Below are 14,809 nucleotides of genomic sequence, written 5' to 3'. Positions count from 1 at the left end.
TGTCGGGGCTTCCCTCCCCCTCTGCTGAGCCTCGGTTAATTATAACTCTGACCTAAGTGCCCTGTGACGTCGAGCCCGGGCCAGCCCTGCCCAGGAGACCCAGCAACCAGGTAGGGGAGGGCCTGAGAGGAGTCAGGCTTCCTGTGCATGGGGAGTGTTTCTGTGGCAGGGCTGGGGACTCAGCCAGGGACTGGGGAGGGGGGCCTGGGGGAGGAATCTTGGACCCCTCTCCTGGCAGGTGTGTATGTCCCTAATGGTCCGATGAGGCCCTCAGGTTGTCTGGGTGACAGGGAGAGGGTGGGGAAGCCAGGCTGGAGCAGACGCGACTTTTGAGGTAAAGCAGGTGCCCATGGAGACGCGCAGAGCCGGCCTGCCCTGGAATCGCGGCTGCTTCCTCCTCCCTTGAGAGCCTTCTGTCTCCCAGGTCCATGTCTCAGCCATGCTCCCCACGGAGGTGCCCCAATCCCACCCGGGCCCCTCAGCGTTGCTTCTGCTGCAGCTGCTGCTGCCCTCCACGTCTGCCTTCTTCCCCAACATCTGGAGCCTGCTGGCTGCCCCTGGCTCCATCACCCACCAAGACCTGACTGAGGAGGCAGCGCTCAACGTCACCCTTCAGCTCTTCCTGGAGCGGCCACCCCCAGGCCGCCCCCCTCTTCGTCTTGAAGACTTCCTGGTGAGCATCCCAGGGTCCTGTCATACCCCTGCCAGAGTCTCCAATTCCATGGGGCCTCTACTCCTTGAGGGCTCTGGTTGCCAAGAGAAGAGAGACCCATGGCCCCACCCCTGCAGCAACAATACCCAGTAGTCTTGGTCCTGAAATTAGGAGTTCCCCTCCTTAGAAAGGTCTGGGACTGTCCCTCCTTTGTGGGGCTCAGGACCCTCATACCCAGCCTTGAGTGTCAGTTGCTGAGATAAGGTGGGACTGTCCCTCCTTTGTGGGGCTCAGGACCCTCATACCCAGCCTTGAGTGTCAGTTGCTGAGATAAGGTGGGCAACAGTCAATCCAAGGGGCCTCCCTGGAGCCGCATCCCCCGCTATTCTCCCCAGGGTCGAACACTCCTTGCTGATGACCTCTTTGCCGCCTACTTTGGACCTGGTTCTTCTCGGCGGTTCCGAGCAGCCTTAGGTGAGGTGTCTCGTGCCAATGCAGCCCAGGACTTCCTGCCGACTTCCAGGAATGACCCCGACCTGCACTTTGATGCTGAGCGACTGGGTCAGGGACGCACGCAACTGGTAGCGGCTCTGCGGGAGACCGTGGTGGCAGCCAGAGCCCTTGACCACACCCTGGCTCGCCAGCGCCTCGGGGCTGCACTTCATGCCCTGCAGGTGAGAACAGGGTTGGGTTGATGGTCAGAGGGGTCTACACTTCCAGTCTGCCTGTCCGGGATGGAGCGCGTCCTATGGTGCCTTCTTGATCATGCCTCCTCCATTCTGGAAGGGGTGGGCAGTGGTACTCGGTGCCCCGAGGCTGTGTCCCAGTTCCCCACCTCCAAGCTGGCAGTACTTCCTGTAGGAACAGCAAGGAGGGCGCTGTGGCTGGAGAGAAGTGAGAGTGAGAGAGGAAGTCTGCGAGGTCAGAGAGCTGAGGGAGCAGCACACGCTGCAGGACTCTGCAGGCCGAGAGAGGCCTTGGGTTAGACTCTGAGCTGGGAAGAGTGCTGGGACAGTTTCCACCTGGGCAAAGCTCTGCTCTGAGCAATGGAGAGAGGGCAGTGGAGGGGACTTGGGGTGTCTGGTGGGAGCAGGGGGGGTGGGAGGGGACTTTCACGGTGGGGGGAACTCAAAGGAGTGGCATATTAATGCTGGAGATGGTGAGAAAGGCCAGACTAGTGCCTCGTTCCCCTTCTCCTGTCCTCTGGACCAGGATTTCTACAGTCATAGCAACTGGGTGGAGCTGGGTGAGCAGCAGCCACACCCTCACCTCCTCTGGCCAAGGCAGGAGCTCCAGAACCTGGCACAAGGTATGGCTGTGACCCTGGTGGTGAGGCAGGAGTCCACAGGGCCACCTCAGTCCACCCAGCCACTGTGTCACATTCTGAAGTCCCAGAGGGTATGATGTTACTTAATCTCCACAAGGACTGAGGTCCCCCAGTCCAAGCAACGCCCGGCTCGGTTAAGCAGCTTCCCCAAGGTCACACAGGGAAACATAGCTAGGACCAGGTCTCCAGACCTCAGTCCCGTCTTAAGTGTGGCTTCCTCCCCGCACTGACTCACACGGGGCCTTCTCTCACAGCCCCCTCACCCTCTCACCTGGAAGCTGCCTCCTGTCCACAACTCACAGAGGGCATAATCCCCATAGGATTAGTCCCTACACGTACTGTGTTTGTTTGTTTTTTTCTTATTATTTTTATTTATGTATTTATTTTTTAGAGATGAGGTCCCACTATGTGGCGCAGGCTGGTTTGCCCGCCTTAGCCTCCTAAAGTGCTGGGATTACAGTCGTGAGCCACCGCACCCAGCCTGTGCTGTGTTTTCTAGCGCAGCCCCAGTTTCAAATATTCAGGCTCACTGCGGGCCCATGATCCTAGGTTTTAGTTCAGAAAGCCTTGCTAGGGAACTTCTGGGCGTTTGCCTCATTCCAGCTGGGAGGAAAAGCTGAAGAGGTTTGGGTGGGTGGGGATAAAGGCTGGGGGTGGCCGAATCTTGGGTTTTAGCCCTGCCCTCTCTTCCCAGTGGCCGATCCTACCTGCTCCGATTGCGAGGAGTTGAGCTGCCCCGGGAATTGGTTGGGCTTCACACTCCTCACCTCTGGCTACTTTGGAACTCATCCCCCAAAACCTCCAGGTACCAGACAAGAAAGTTCCCCAGAAGTAAGGGGAGAAAGTCACTCCCTTACAGGATCTCTGTCCTGTAGGCCTGTATGCTTTTTTTTTTTTTTTTTTTTTTGAGATGGAGTCTCGCTCTGTCGCCCAGGCTGGAGTGCAGTGGCGCAATCTCGGCTCACTGCAAGCTCCGCCTCCCGGGTTCACGCCATTCTCCTGCCTCAGCCTCTCTGAGTAGCTGGGACTACAGGCGCTCGCCACCACGCCCGGCTAATTTTTTTGTATTTTTAGTAGAGACGGGGTTTCACCGTGGTCTCGATCTCCTGACCTCGTGATCCGCCCACCTCGGCCTCCAAAAGTGCTGGGATTACAAGCGTGAGCCACCGCGCCCGGCCAGGCCTGTATGCTTTTGCTGTGGCGTCTCCTCCTAGGAGGAGAGGATGCTGCAAACAGGGTGGGTGGAGGAAAGTCTCTCGAGGAGGCTGTGGTGGGGTGGAGGTAGGGGAGCAACTTCTTCCTCCGCTGATAGGATTTCTCCCTTGTCATAGGCAGCTTTGGGGGACTGGCTGGAGGGATCAGGGGATCCATCATGTGCTGTGGTGATTGACCACCACACCCTAAGATATACTCCAGAATTCCCCTCCACAAAGCATCATCCTTTTTTTTTTTTTTTTTTTGTTTGAGATGGAGTTTTGTTCTTTTTGCCCAGGCTGGAGTGCAGTGGCACGATCTCGGCTCATTGCAACCTCCGCCTCCCAGGTTCAAGTGATTCTCCTGCCTCAGCCTCCCGAGTAGCTGGGATTACAGGCATGCGCCACCACGCCCGGCTAATTTTGTATTTTTAGTAGAGACGGGGTTTCATCATGTTGGCCAGGCTGGTCTCAAACTCCTGACTTCAGGTGATCCACCTGCCTCAGCCTCCCAAAATGCTGGGATTACTGGTGTGAGCCACCGTGCCCAGCCATCATTTATTTATTTATTTATTTTTTGAGACTGAGTCTCACTCTGCCGCCCAGGCTGGAGTGCAGTGGTGTGATCTCAGTTCACTGCAACCTCCGCCTCTTGGGATCAAGCTATTTTCCTTCCTCAGCCTCCTAAGTAGCTGGGATTACAAGCATGAGCCACCACACCTGGCTAATTTTTATAGTTTTAGTAGAGACAGAGTTTCACCATGTTGGCCAGGCTGGTCTCCAGCTCCTGATATCAGATGATCTGCCCGCCTCGGCCTCCCAAAGTGCTGGGATTCCAGGCATGAGCCACCGCGCCCACCCCCATCATCATTTCTTGCTGAACACTTGCTGAGGGGTGAGAGGGTCAGGCCAGGCCTGAAAGGGCCTCATTTTCTTAGGAGGCAGTGGGTTTTTGACCTCCACTCTCCAGATCCCTTTCCCCAACCCAGGGAAATGTAGCCACGGGGGCCATTTTGACCGGAGCAGCTCCCAGCCACCGAGGGGAGGCATCAACAAGGACAGCACATCCCCAGGCTTCTCCCCTCACCACATGCTGCACCTCCAGGCTGCAAAACTGGCCCTTCTAGCCTCCATCCAGGCCTTCGGCCTTCTGCGAAGCCGCCTGGGAGACAGGGATTTCTCCAGGTGAGTGGCCTCCTGGGGATGGACCCCTTCATGAGGAGGCACTCCTGCAGGAAGGGAGAAACCAGGCGCTGGGGACAAACATGCAGGCCCTTCACTGTGTCTCTGGCTTGCTCCCCAGGCTGCTGGACATCACCCCAGCCTCCAGCCTGAGCTTTGTCCTGGACACCACGGGCAGCATGGGTGAGGAGATCAACGCTGCCAAAATCCAGGCTCGCCACATTGTGGAGCAGCGGAGAGACAGCCCCATGGAGCCTGTCCACTATGTCCTGGTGCCTTTTCATGACCCAGGTAAGTGTGGTCTGGCTAGAACAGTAGAGGAGAGGAAAATTCAAGGTAAGGGATAGACCGGGCGCGGTGGCTCACACCTGTAATCCCAGCACTTTGGGAGGCTGAGGCAGGTGGATCACCTGAGGTCGGGAGTTTGAGACCAGCCTGACTAACATGGAGAAACCCCGTCTCTACTAAAAATACAAAATTAGCCAGGCGTGGTGGCGGGCACCTGTAATCCCAGCTACTCGGGAGGCTGAGGCAGGAGAATCGCTTGAACCCAGGAGGCAGAGGTTGTGGTGAGCTGAGATCGTGCCACTGCACTCCAGCCTGGGCAACAAGAGCAAAAAACTCTGTCTCAAAAAAAAGAAACAAAAAAAAGGTAAGGGATAAAGGCCCGTGGTGAGGAAGTGGGCTCGCGGTGGCACTTCCTGTAGTCCTGAGTGAGCCTCTACTGTGTGCATACAGAAAATTAGCAGAAACCTGGGTGGGGTGGCTCACACCTGTAATCCCAGCACTTTGGGAGGCAGAGGTGGGAGGATCGTTTGAGCCCAGGATTTCAAGACCAACCTGGGCAACACAGAGAGATTCAGGAATCTACAAAAAAATTAATAAAAATTATGTGTGGGTGTGGTGGCGCATGCCTATAGTCCCAGCTACTTGGGAAGTTGAGGCAGGAGGATCACTTGAGCCCAGGAGATTGAGGTTGCAGTGAGCTGTGATGGCACTACTGCACTCTAGGGCGGCCTGGGTGATGCAGTGAGACCCTGTCTCTAAAAAAAAAAAAAAAAAAAGATAACTAGCAGACTTGCCCCCCACTGTTTCTAAAATGGCAGCACTTTCCATGAGTTTAATGCATGATTCATGCTTTGGCACGTGGCCTCTGCTTTCTTAGGCTTTCATGCTAATAAGCCATTTTCTTTTTTTTTTTTTTTTTTCTTTTTTTGAGACGGAGTCTTGCTCTGTTGCCCAGGCTGGAGTGCAGTGGCATGATCTCGGCTCACTACCAGCTCCGCCTCATGGGTTCACGCCATTCTCCTCTCTCAGCCTCCTGAGTAGCTGGGACTACAGGCACCCGCCACCATGCCCGGCTAATTTTTATATTTTTAGTAGAGATGGAGTTTCACCGTGTTAACCAGGATGGTCTCAATCTCCTGACCTCATGATCCGCCTGCCTCGGCCTCCCAAAGTGCTGGGATTACTGGCGTGAGCCACTGTGCCCGGCTGCCATTTTCAATTCTCTCCATTTCCTATAGACAGAGATTGGGATGAAGATGGGGTTGGCGGGGCCAGGCTTCTGGGAAGCATCTGAGATAGCTAGCTACATTGTATTCCTTTTCCATTGATTAGAAGTTAGACTCTCTGGCTTGAGTCTGACTGTGTGTCTTTAGGCTGGTCATGTAAACTTTCTTTCCCTCGATTTCACCATCCATAAAATGAGTATCAGTTATCGTATCACTTAGGGTGAGGCAGGAACAAATCACAATGGTGGAATGTCATCAGTTAAGGCTATTTTCACTTCTTTTGTGGATCTTCAGTTGCTTCAGGCTGTCTGGATGTATAAGTGCCAGTCACGGGGGATATGATGGCTTAGCTTGGGCTAGAGGCCTGACACATCCCTCATCCTGCCTAACTCCCAGAGTTGAAATGATGATCAAATAAAATGCCTACTGGACTGAGAGTTGCCTAAATTTGAGTCTTATTTGTCTGCATACATCCTACAGTGGCTGGCATTTAATAGAGACTTATTATCTTTGATGAAGATATAAATAAAGGTATAACTAAGAACTTAGCACTTATGTGTCAAAGCACTATCTTAAGATTTGCAAAATCAACACATTTAGTCCTCCCAATAAGCCTCTGAGGTAAGTGCTATTCTGTCTCTTTTCTTATGAGGAAACCCAGTGTCTTTTTTTTTTCATTTTTTTTTTTTTTGAGAGAGAGAGAGTCTCACTGTCACCCAGGTTAGAGTGCAATGGTACAATCATGGCTCACTGCAGCCTCGATTCAAGCAATCCTCCTGCCTCAGCTTCCTGAGTAGCTGGGACTACAGACGAGCACCACCATATCCGGCTAATTTTTGTATTTTTTGGTAGAGATCGGATCTCACTATGTTACCCAGGCTGATCTCGAGCTCCTGGGCTCAAGTGATCCTCCCACTTCAGCCTCTCAAAGTGCTGGGATTATAGGCGTGACCATATATTTTTTAAAATATATGCACATGTACCCAATAAAGGCCTACAGGAAATGCCACCACTTTTTTAAGGGAGTGAAGGCCACCTTCCCACCAGGGACACCTAGGTTTGCCCTGCCCTGTCCTGACAAGTATGACTTTTTTTTTTTTTTTGAGTCGGAGTCTGTCGCCAGACTGGAGTGCAGTGGCACGATCTCGGCTCACTGCAACCTCCGCTTCCCGCGTTCAAGTGATTCTCCTGCCTCAGCGCCCCCAGTAGCTGGGACTACAGGCACGCACCACTACGCCCAGCTAATTTTTGTATTTTTTAGTAGAGATGGGGTTTCACCATGTTGGCCAGGATGGTTTTGATCTCTTGACCTCGTGATCCACCCGCCTTGGCCTCCCAAAGTGCTGGGATTACAGGTGTGAGCCACCACACCCGGCCAAGTATGAGTCTTATAATGGAGTATTGTTATTTCAATACTTGTCCACTCTAGAAGCACACTGGGCCCCTCAACTGGGGAGGTGGCTCTGGGTAAGAATGAAGGGAGCTCTTTCCTCACTTATCTTAACCTCCTTTCCTCTTCCCAGGGTTCGGCCCTGTCTTTACAACCAGTGACCCTGACAGCTTCTGGCAACAGCTTAATGAGATCCATGCCTTGGGGGGTGGAGACGAGCCTGAGATGTGCCTGTCAGCCCTGCAGGTCTGGCCCCTCCCTTCTTCCCTTCTTTATCCCCCCCCGCCGTTTCCTGGCCCCACCACCAGGGGGAGCTAGATCCTTCCTGGGGCTCCCTGCCACCTTCAGAACCTAGATCCACTAGCTTCACTCCAGGGTTCCCGGGCCATATTCCCTTCTGCTTCATCCTCCTTGGCTCTACCCATTCCCCTCCTGCTGCCATTGTTAACACTGGGCGTTGCCTTCCCTGCCAGCTGGCCCTGCTGCACACACCTCCACTCTCAGATATCTTTGTCTTCACGGATGCCTCCCCCAAGGATGCCTTTCTCACCAACCAGGTGGAATCCCTGACTCAGGAGCGGCGCTGCCGGGTGAGCAGAGCTGGTGAGAGATCCAGTGTTAGCCTCCCAGGGATGTGAGAGGCCCTGGGACAATCTCGTAACTAGGGTTGCGCCACACTATGGTGGCCCAACAAGCCTTGGTATATGGTGGGAGAAGCAGACAATGAACGGAACATTTCCTGATACCTTTAATGATACACGTAGGAGGCCCTACCCTTAATAATGCTGAATTTTTATTTGAATCTGCCCAATAAACAATGTGAAGAACTGGGGATCTGGTCGCCAAAAATCCACTGTGACATTTACAAGGGGGTGGCCAACTACTAACTGAAGGCAGGGGGTTCTGTCATTGGGATTCCCCACCCCAGCAGCCAGAAGGCAGGCAGAGACCTTATGACGAACCATCAGCTCTGGAGAAGGCTTGAGCACAGGGATTCTCATTCATAATAGTGGATGGCACTTGGACACCCCAATCACTGAGCTCTCTTCTGGCCACAGGTAACATTCCTGGTGACTGAAGATACATCAAGGGTTCAGGGCCGAGCTCGGCGTGAGATCTTGTCCCCTCTGCGTTTTGAGCCATACAAAGCAGTGGCCCTGGCCTCAGGAGGAGAGGTGATCTTCACCAAAGACCAGCACATTCGAGACGTGGCAGCCATTGTTGGGGAGAGCATGGCTGCCCTGGTGAGTAAGTGGGGGCCAGGGCCCTCACTTAGGAACTGAAGGGTGGTCAGGCCGCACCTCTCTTCTTATAGGAGAAAGGGGAATCACTCTCACTGCTGTGGTGTTCTTCCAGTCACGGGGCAGGAAAGGAAGTTTCTCTCCCTCTGAGATTCATGGCTAGCCACTTCTTTTTTTTTTTTGAGATGGAGTCTCACGGTCACCCAGGTTGGAGTGCAGTGGCACGATCTCGGCTCACTGCAACCTCCACCTCCTGGGTTCAAGGGATTCTCCTTCCTCAGCCTCCCGAGTAGCTAGAGTTACAGGCGCCCACCACCAGGCCCGGCTAATTTTTGTATTTTTTAGTAGAGCCGGGGTTTCACCATTTTTTTGGCCAGGCTGGTCTCGAACTCCTGACCTCAAGTGATCTGTCCATCTTGGCCTCCCGCAGTGCTGGGATTATAGGCTCGAGCCACTGCGCCTGGCCTGCGTTGTCCTTTTATATCAGTAAACCCCTCCCCACTTGGCTTCCAGTATTCTGCCTTCAGGGTTACCACAGGAAGTCCTACCATCTCTTTGGGGAGGTGGCTTGTATTTTGCGGAGACAGTCTCGCTATATTGACTAGGCTGTTCTTGAACCCCTGGCCTCAAGTGATCCTCCTGCCTTGGTCTCCCAGGTGCTGGGATTATAGACATGAGCCACCATGCCTGGCCTATCATCTTTTAATGGGGCACAAGATGTGATTGTCTCATCCTGAATCCCTTGCCTCCAACTTTGTCTCTGACCATAATAACTTCATCCCTGGCCCTGTGCCCCTCTCTCACTGGTATCCCTTTCTCCCTGTGTGACGTGGTTTCTTTCTTTTTTCTTTTTTTCTTTTTTGAGATAGAGTCTTGCACTGTCGCCCAGGCTGGAGTGCAATGGCATGATCTTGGCTCACTGCAACCTCTGCCTACTGGGTTCAAGCGATTCTCCTGCTCCAGCCTCCCAAGTAGCTGGGATTACAGGAGCCCACCACCACGCCTGGCTAATTTTTTGTATTTTTTTTTTTTAGTAGAGATGTAGTTTCACTATGTTGGCCAGGCTGGTCTCAAACTCTTGACCTTGTGATCCACCCACCTCAGCCTCCCAAAGTGCTGGGATTACAGGCGTGACCAACCATGCCCGGCCCAATGACGTGGTTTCTATCTCCCCTTTCTTCTTTGTTCCTCATCCCATACCTCATCTTCTCCCCCATTTTCTGGTCCTGCCAATCCCTCAAGGTGACTCTTCCCCTGGACCCTCCTGTTGTGGTGCCTGGGCAGCCACTTGTGTTCAGTGTGGATGGGCTGCTCTGGAAGATCACAGTCCGGATCCACGGAGACATAAGCAGCTTCTGGATCAAGAACCCTGCAGGTACTTCTGAAGGCAGAGGGAAGAATGGGGACTGGGGAATAGACAATCGAGGGGATGTACTCAAGGAGAGCAAGTGCTTCATGTGACAATCTCTTCCCTGACCCCAGGGGTCTCCCAGGGCCAGGAGGAAGGTGTGGGTCCTCTAGGTCACACTCGCCGCTTTGGGCAGTTCTGGATGGTGACCATGGATGACCCTCCACAGACAGGAACCTGGGAGATCCAGGTCACAGCTGAGGACACCCCCGGGGTGAGAGTGCAAGGTAAGGAGGGAGATGTTCCTGGGAAGGGGAAGGAGAGACTGCAGGCCTCAGAGAACACCAGTCACATTCCTTTCAGGAAGGGCTCTGACTGCCTTTGCCCTTTCCCAGCCCAGACCTCCCTGGACTTCCTCTTCCACTTTGGGATCCCCGTGGAGGATGGACCCCACCCTGGCCTCTACCCCCTAACTCAGCCAGTTGCAGGTACATCTATTCCCTGAGCCCCCACCCACCTAACCCCCAGTTTTTAATATATATATATATAATGTATATATGTATACATACATCTATGCATATGCATAACTTTTATATTGAGTTATAATTTACATAATGTGCACTAAAGTGTACAGTTTGATGGATTTCATATAATACACCCAGTTCAGGATATAGAACATTTCCAGCACCCCAGAACTCCCTCCTGATGCTCCCCATCAATACCCCTCGAAGGTAACCTATTTTCCCATCCGTACTCCCCAGAGGGAACCCCTATTTTGAAGGCCATTAATTCTTTTCTCCCTGTGTCTCTGAATCTCACAATGTTCTCCCCTCCTCGCCCCTGTCCCAGGTCTCCAGACTCAGCTGCTGGTAGAAGTGACAGGATTGGGTTCCAGAGCCAATCCTGGGGATCCTCAGCCGCATTTCTCCCACGTCATCCTTCGAGGGGTCCCAGAGGGTGCCGAACTAGGCCAGGTGCCCTTGGAGCCCGTGGGACCTCTGGAGCGAGGTCTCCTCGCAGCCTTGCTGCCGCCCACGCTGCTGTCCACCCCTAGACCCTTCTCCCTGGAGCTGATTGGCCAGGACGCAGCGGGGCGGCGCCTGCACAGGGCTGCCCCTCAGCCTAGCACTGTAGTCCCTGTCCTTCTGGAGGTGAGACGCTAGGGGAAAGTGTGGCTGGGGCTGGAGAGAGTTGGAGCGGCCCCTTCCCCGACGAACCCTTCTCTGCAGCTTAGTGGCCCCTCGGGTTTCCTGGCCCCGGGCAGCAAAGTCCCGCTCAGTCTCCGCATCGCCAGCTTCTCGGGCCCTCAGGATCTTGACCTTAGGACTTCCGTCAACCCCAGCTTCTCCCTCACCTCCAACCTCTCCAGGTGAGGCCCCTGAACCCTCCAGCTCCCTCTGGCATTTTGCCCGGCCTATGCTTATCCCAAGCCCTGCCCCTGGCCCCTTCCGATTGGCCCTCAGAATCCTCCCCTCCCCTCTCCTGCCCATGCAGGCTTCCCGACTCTAGGCTCTGGGCAGCCTGGGGCTTTAGCGACGCCTATATCCTCTCTCCAGGGCTCACCTGGAACTGAATGAGTCGGCCTGGGGCCGCCTGTGGCTGGAGGTCCCAGATTCAGCGGCCCCGGATTCCGTGGTGATGGTGACTGTGACTGCAGCGGGACGAGAAGCCAACCCAGTACCCCCGACTCATGCTTTCCTCCGGCTCCTGGTATTGGCCCCAGCCCCGCAGGTGAGGAACGGCTACTTTCCATCACAGGGTAGGCAAGGCGGGGGAGGGTGGTGTAGGTTTAATTTGAGTACAGCTCTAGCACACCCTGTCATTCTCTTCCTCTTCCCCGCAGGACCAGCACGCCACCCCTACCGGCTCACCTGACACGATCCTCACCACGGCCACCCCCGCCTTTTCCCCGTTCACATTGGTGACTCAAGGCAGGGCTGGGGCAGGGCTGGCGGGCAGCCCCTGGTGGGGCACAGTTGGAGGGGTGCTGCTTCTGCTAGGTCTGGCCTCCTGGTGACACAACAGGCTCTAGAGGGATGGGTCTCCAGCACTATTTTCAACCTGCCCCATTGGTAAGAAGACCTGGGACACATTTGTCACATAGGTCTTAGGACCTTACCTCTCCTAGCTGGGATGAAGGTTCTCTTTTTTGAGACAGGAGTTTTGCTCGTTGCCCAGGCTGGAGTGCAGTGGTGCGATCTCGGCTCACTGCAACTTCTGCCTCCCAGGTTCAAGCGATTCTCCTGCGTCAGCCTCCCAAGTAGCTGGGATCACAGGTGCCTGCCACCACGCCCGGCTAATTTTTTATATTTTTAGTAGAGACAGGGTTTCACTATGTTGGCCAGGCTGGTCTCGAACTCCTGATCTCAGGTGATCCACCTGCCTCTGCCTCCCAAAGTGCTGGGATTACAGGTGTGAGCCACTGTGCCCGGCCAATGAAGGTTTTCTTTCTCTAGCACATCCTTTTCCTTTCTTAAAAACTTCGAGACTGGGGCTGGGTGCAGGGGCTCATGCCTGTAATCCCAGCACTCTGGGAGGCTGAGGCAGGAGGATCACTTGAGCCCAGGAGGTTGAGGCTGCAGTGAGCTGTGGTCGCACCACTGCACTACAGCCTGAGCGACAGTGAGACCCTATCTCAGAAACAAAACAAAACAAAACACCCTGCAAGACTGGGATAGAGGGCAATGGATTTTCCCACAATGCACTTTTCCTAACCCTATGAGAAACAAACCAAAGACATTTTTGGAGAAAGTTGCTTTCTGGAGCAGCTTCGGTTTTATTTTTGTATTTAAGGCTGAAGGACAGTTTCAATAACCATGTCTTCTTCCCAGAGGGATTTCAAAGAAAGATCATTTTTGCATGTCATATAGGGGAGAATGAGCACATGAGACACCAAGAAGATGAAGTTTTCAGGAGCAGAGGAGAAACTTTACACCAAGATGTCTGAACTTCATTGACTCACTACCTGGAGCCATTTTTTAGCTGTTGAGTTAAGAAACAGAAAAAGGAGCCTGGGGCTTCTGACTCTTTCACCAGGCTTAGGGGAGTGAGAGGAGGGTTTAGACACGGGTAGCGCCTCTTGGCCCCTTGGTGCAGCCCCGCTGAGCCATCTCCTCCTTTGGCTGGGTGACTTTCTGCTGCCTTGACAACTCCTGGAGGAAAGGAGAAACAGATGGCGCCTCTGGGCTCCTCCCAGCCCTGTAGGGTGGGGATCCCGCCCTCTCTCTTGAAGTTTACCTGTTGCTGCCACAAGTTCTGCTCCCTTCGTCTTTCCTTTGAATCCTGGGTGGTGCAGGAACTAGCCTTGTTCAGTGGACTTGGGGAGAACTGGAGGGGAAATTCACTGTGTTTTCTGTTAAGCCAGCACTGACCCCAACAACTCCCCTCTCTAGTCCAACTTCTCAAAAGTCTAAACTGAAAACAATAAACTCACCTTCTCATGAATCAGATTCTGCAAACAGATGTTCACCTTTTGAATCTGGGCTAACGGGGGGCGACCAGGCTTTGAGTGTAAATCTGTTAGAAAATTCTAGAGGAGGAGTTGGAGGCTGACAACATGGTGAAAACCTGAGGTCCATCTGCCACTCTATTCCTGTCACCACAGGCCATCCCTCTCATCTGGATCCCCTCATCCCAGTACCCTCCCAGGCAGGTGGGAAAATCCAGTACTCTCCACCTCTATCTCTTTAGCACATCAGTTCCTCCATCTCCCTCAAATAGCACAATACCCCCTTTCACTACTCTTCATGGAGCCTCCCTGTCCATCCCTGCCCCATTGGAATAATCCAGGCCACACCCTCATCTCCATGGAGTGATCCAAATCCCTCTGAATGGAATGCAGACCAGCTTCCTCCAGCCCCAACAATGAACACCAACTTAACACTTGGTGGCATCCTGTCATTACAATGCTGCCTCCAACTCATGATCCCTGACCATTAACTCTCCCCTCTCCAGAGTGGTCTCAGGCTGTGTCTATACATTCCCTGTTCCTCCCTCCCTGGCCCTCCCTCCATTCACACAGAGGGGCAGCCCCCATACCTCACCAAGGGCCCCTAGATGGAGCTGCTGTCGCTGTGCCTCCCTCAGATGGTCTTCAAACCAGGCCTGGCCATGCTGTAGCAGCTCCAGCCCCTGCCACAGGGCATCCTGTTCTCTCTCCAGAGCCTGCATCCTCCGCAGCTGGGAAAGGCAGTCACAGAGGCCGACTCTCGTGCCACAGCAGGGCTCTGGGTTGTGGCCCTTTCTCTCCACCCCTAGTTGGGTTCACTGTGTGGTCACTGAGTGTGAACCCAGACTGGCCACTGAGGACCTGGAGGGCAAGGGGAGGCAGGCGGCAACACTGTAGGCCCTCAAGTTGAATGGAAATATAAAGGGCAGATTATGGAGAGAGTTCCCCTGGGACCTCTTTTTGGGCTGATACTCACCCAAAGGAAGAAGCTCTGGGCCCCTGGGTCTTGGCGGCTTGTCCCCAGCGGCAGCAGCAGGACTGTGTAGGGAGCCTGCACCAAGGGCACCCCGCCAGAGCCCTGGCTCCCCATGGCTCTGAGGTGGGAAGGGTGGAGCCACTCCCACTGGTGCAGCCCGCGCTGGTCCCTCCCCTCCACCCCTGCCTTGCACCCATCCTGCCTCTGTCAGCCTCTCAGGCCCCTTCCTGCTGTGTCTGAGGCTCGGGTGTTCCTACTTAAGGAGACCATCTCCCTTGGACCCCTCTGTCTTCCCTCTGTTTTGTAGGGCCTCTCTGAAGGGGTTCGTTCTCATGAAGTATCCTTGGGTAGAATCTGAGAGTCTTCCTACAGCAACAACACTGTATTTTTACTGAGGCAGGGTAGGTTCCCCCGTGAACTCCTGCTCTGTGTTTCGGATCTTTCCTAGTCTCTTGTTTTGAGACTAAAGAAACAATATCTTTCTTCAAAATAAACTTTATTCCTAATATGAAACAAAATTTCTAGAGAAACTAAAAAC

The 14,809-nt window shown here is 54.0% G+C and overlaps 2 protein-coding genes across 4 annotated transcripts; one reads left to right on the top strand and one right to left on the bottom strand.

Annotated features, from left to right (window-relative positions):
- Positions 1-265: 265 nt before the first annotated feature.
- On the top strand, positions 266-12,601 carry VWA7 (von Willebrand factor A domain containing 7). 3 transcript variants are annotated; one of them, XM_058432377.1, is made up of 16 exons: positions 266-673; positions 1,048-1,326; positions 1,865-1,961; positions 2,674-2,784; positions 4,162-4,357; positions 4,476-4,645; positions 7,392-7,504; positions 7,732-7,848; positions 8,317-8,502; positions 9,742-9,874; positions 9,982-10,134; positions 10,243-10,335; positions 10,697-10,998; positions 11,158-11,216; positions 11,404-11,578; positions 11,691-12,601. In XM_058432377.1, the coding sequence occupies exons 1-16, from the start codon at positions 440-442 to the stop codon at positions 11,862-11,864; spliced, it is 2,592 nt and encodes an 863-aa protein (XP_058288360.1). In that variant the 5' UTR covers positions 266-439; the 3' UTR covers positions 11,865-12,601. The 3 variants fall into 3 exon arrangements, 2 of the variants coding, with proteins under 2 accessions (XP_058288360.1, XP_031997202.1); XM_032141311.2 differs by having other exon boundaries at positions 11,077-11,216; XR_004245771.2 differs by lacking the exon at positions 11,691-12,601 and having other exon boundaries at positions 11,082-11,216; positions 11,404-11,434.
- A 259-nt stretch (positions 12,602-12,860) lies between these two features.
- Positions 12,861-14,771, bottom strand: SAPCD1 (suppressor APC domain containing 1). The gene is made up of 5 exons (XM_032141306.2): positions 14,272-14,771; positions 13,886-14,026; positions 13,281-13,376; positions 13,085-13,174; positions 12,861-12,999 (listed from the first exon to the last, which is right to left on the bottom strand). Exons 1-5 carry the CDS (start codon positions 14,383-14,385, stop codon positions 12,907-12,909), a joined length of 534 nt encoding a protein of 177 aa, XP_031997197.1. The 5' UTR covers positions 14,386-14,771; the 3' UTR covers positions 12,861-12,906.
- Positions 14,772-14,809: the final 38 nt, after the last annotated feature.

This window comes from Hylobates moloch, unplaced genomic scaffold (genome assembly GCF_009828535.3).
Source record: "Hylobates moloch isolate HMO894 unplaced genomic scaffold, HMol_V3 SCAFFOLD_20, whole genome shotgun sequence".
NCBI lineage: Eukaryota > Metazoa > Chordata > Mammalia > Primates > Hylobatidae > Hylobates > Hylobates moloch.
Note: the sequence above shows the minus strand (reverse complement) of the source record. Positions and strands in the feature narration are given on the sequence as shown.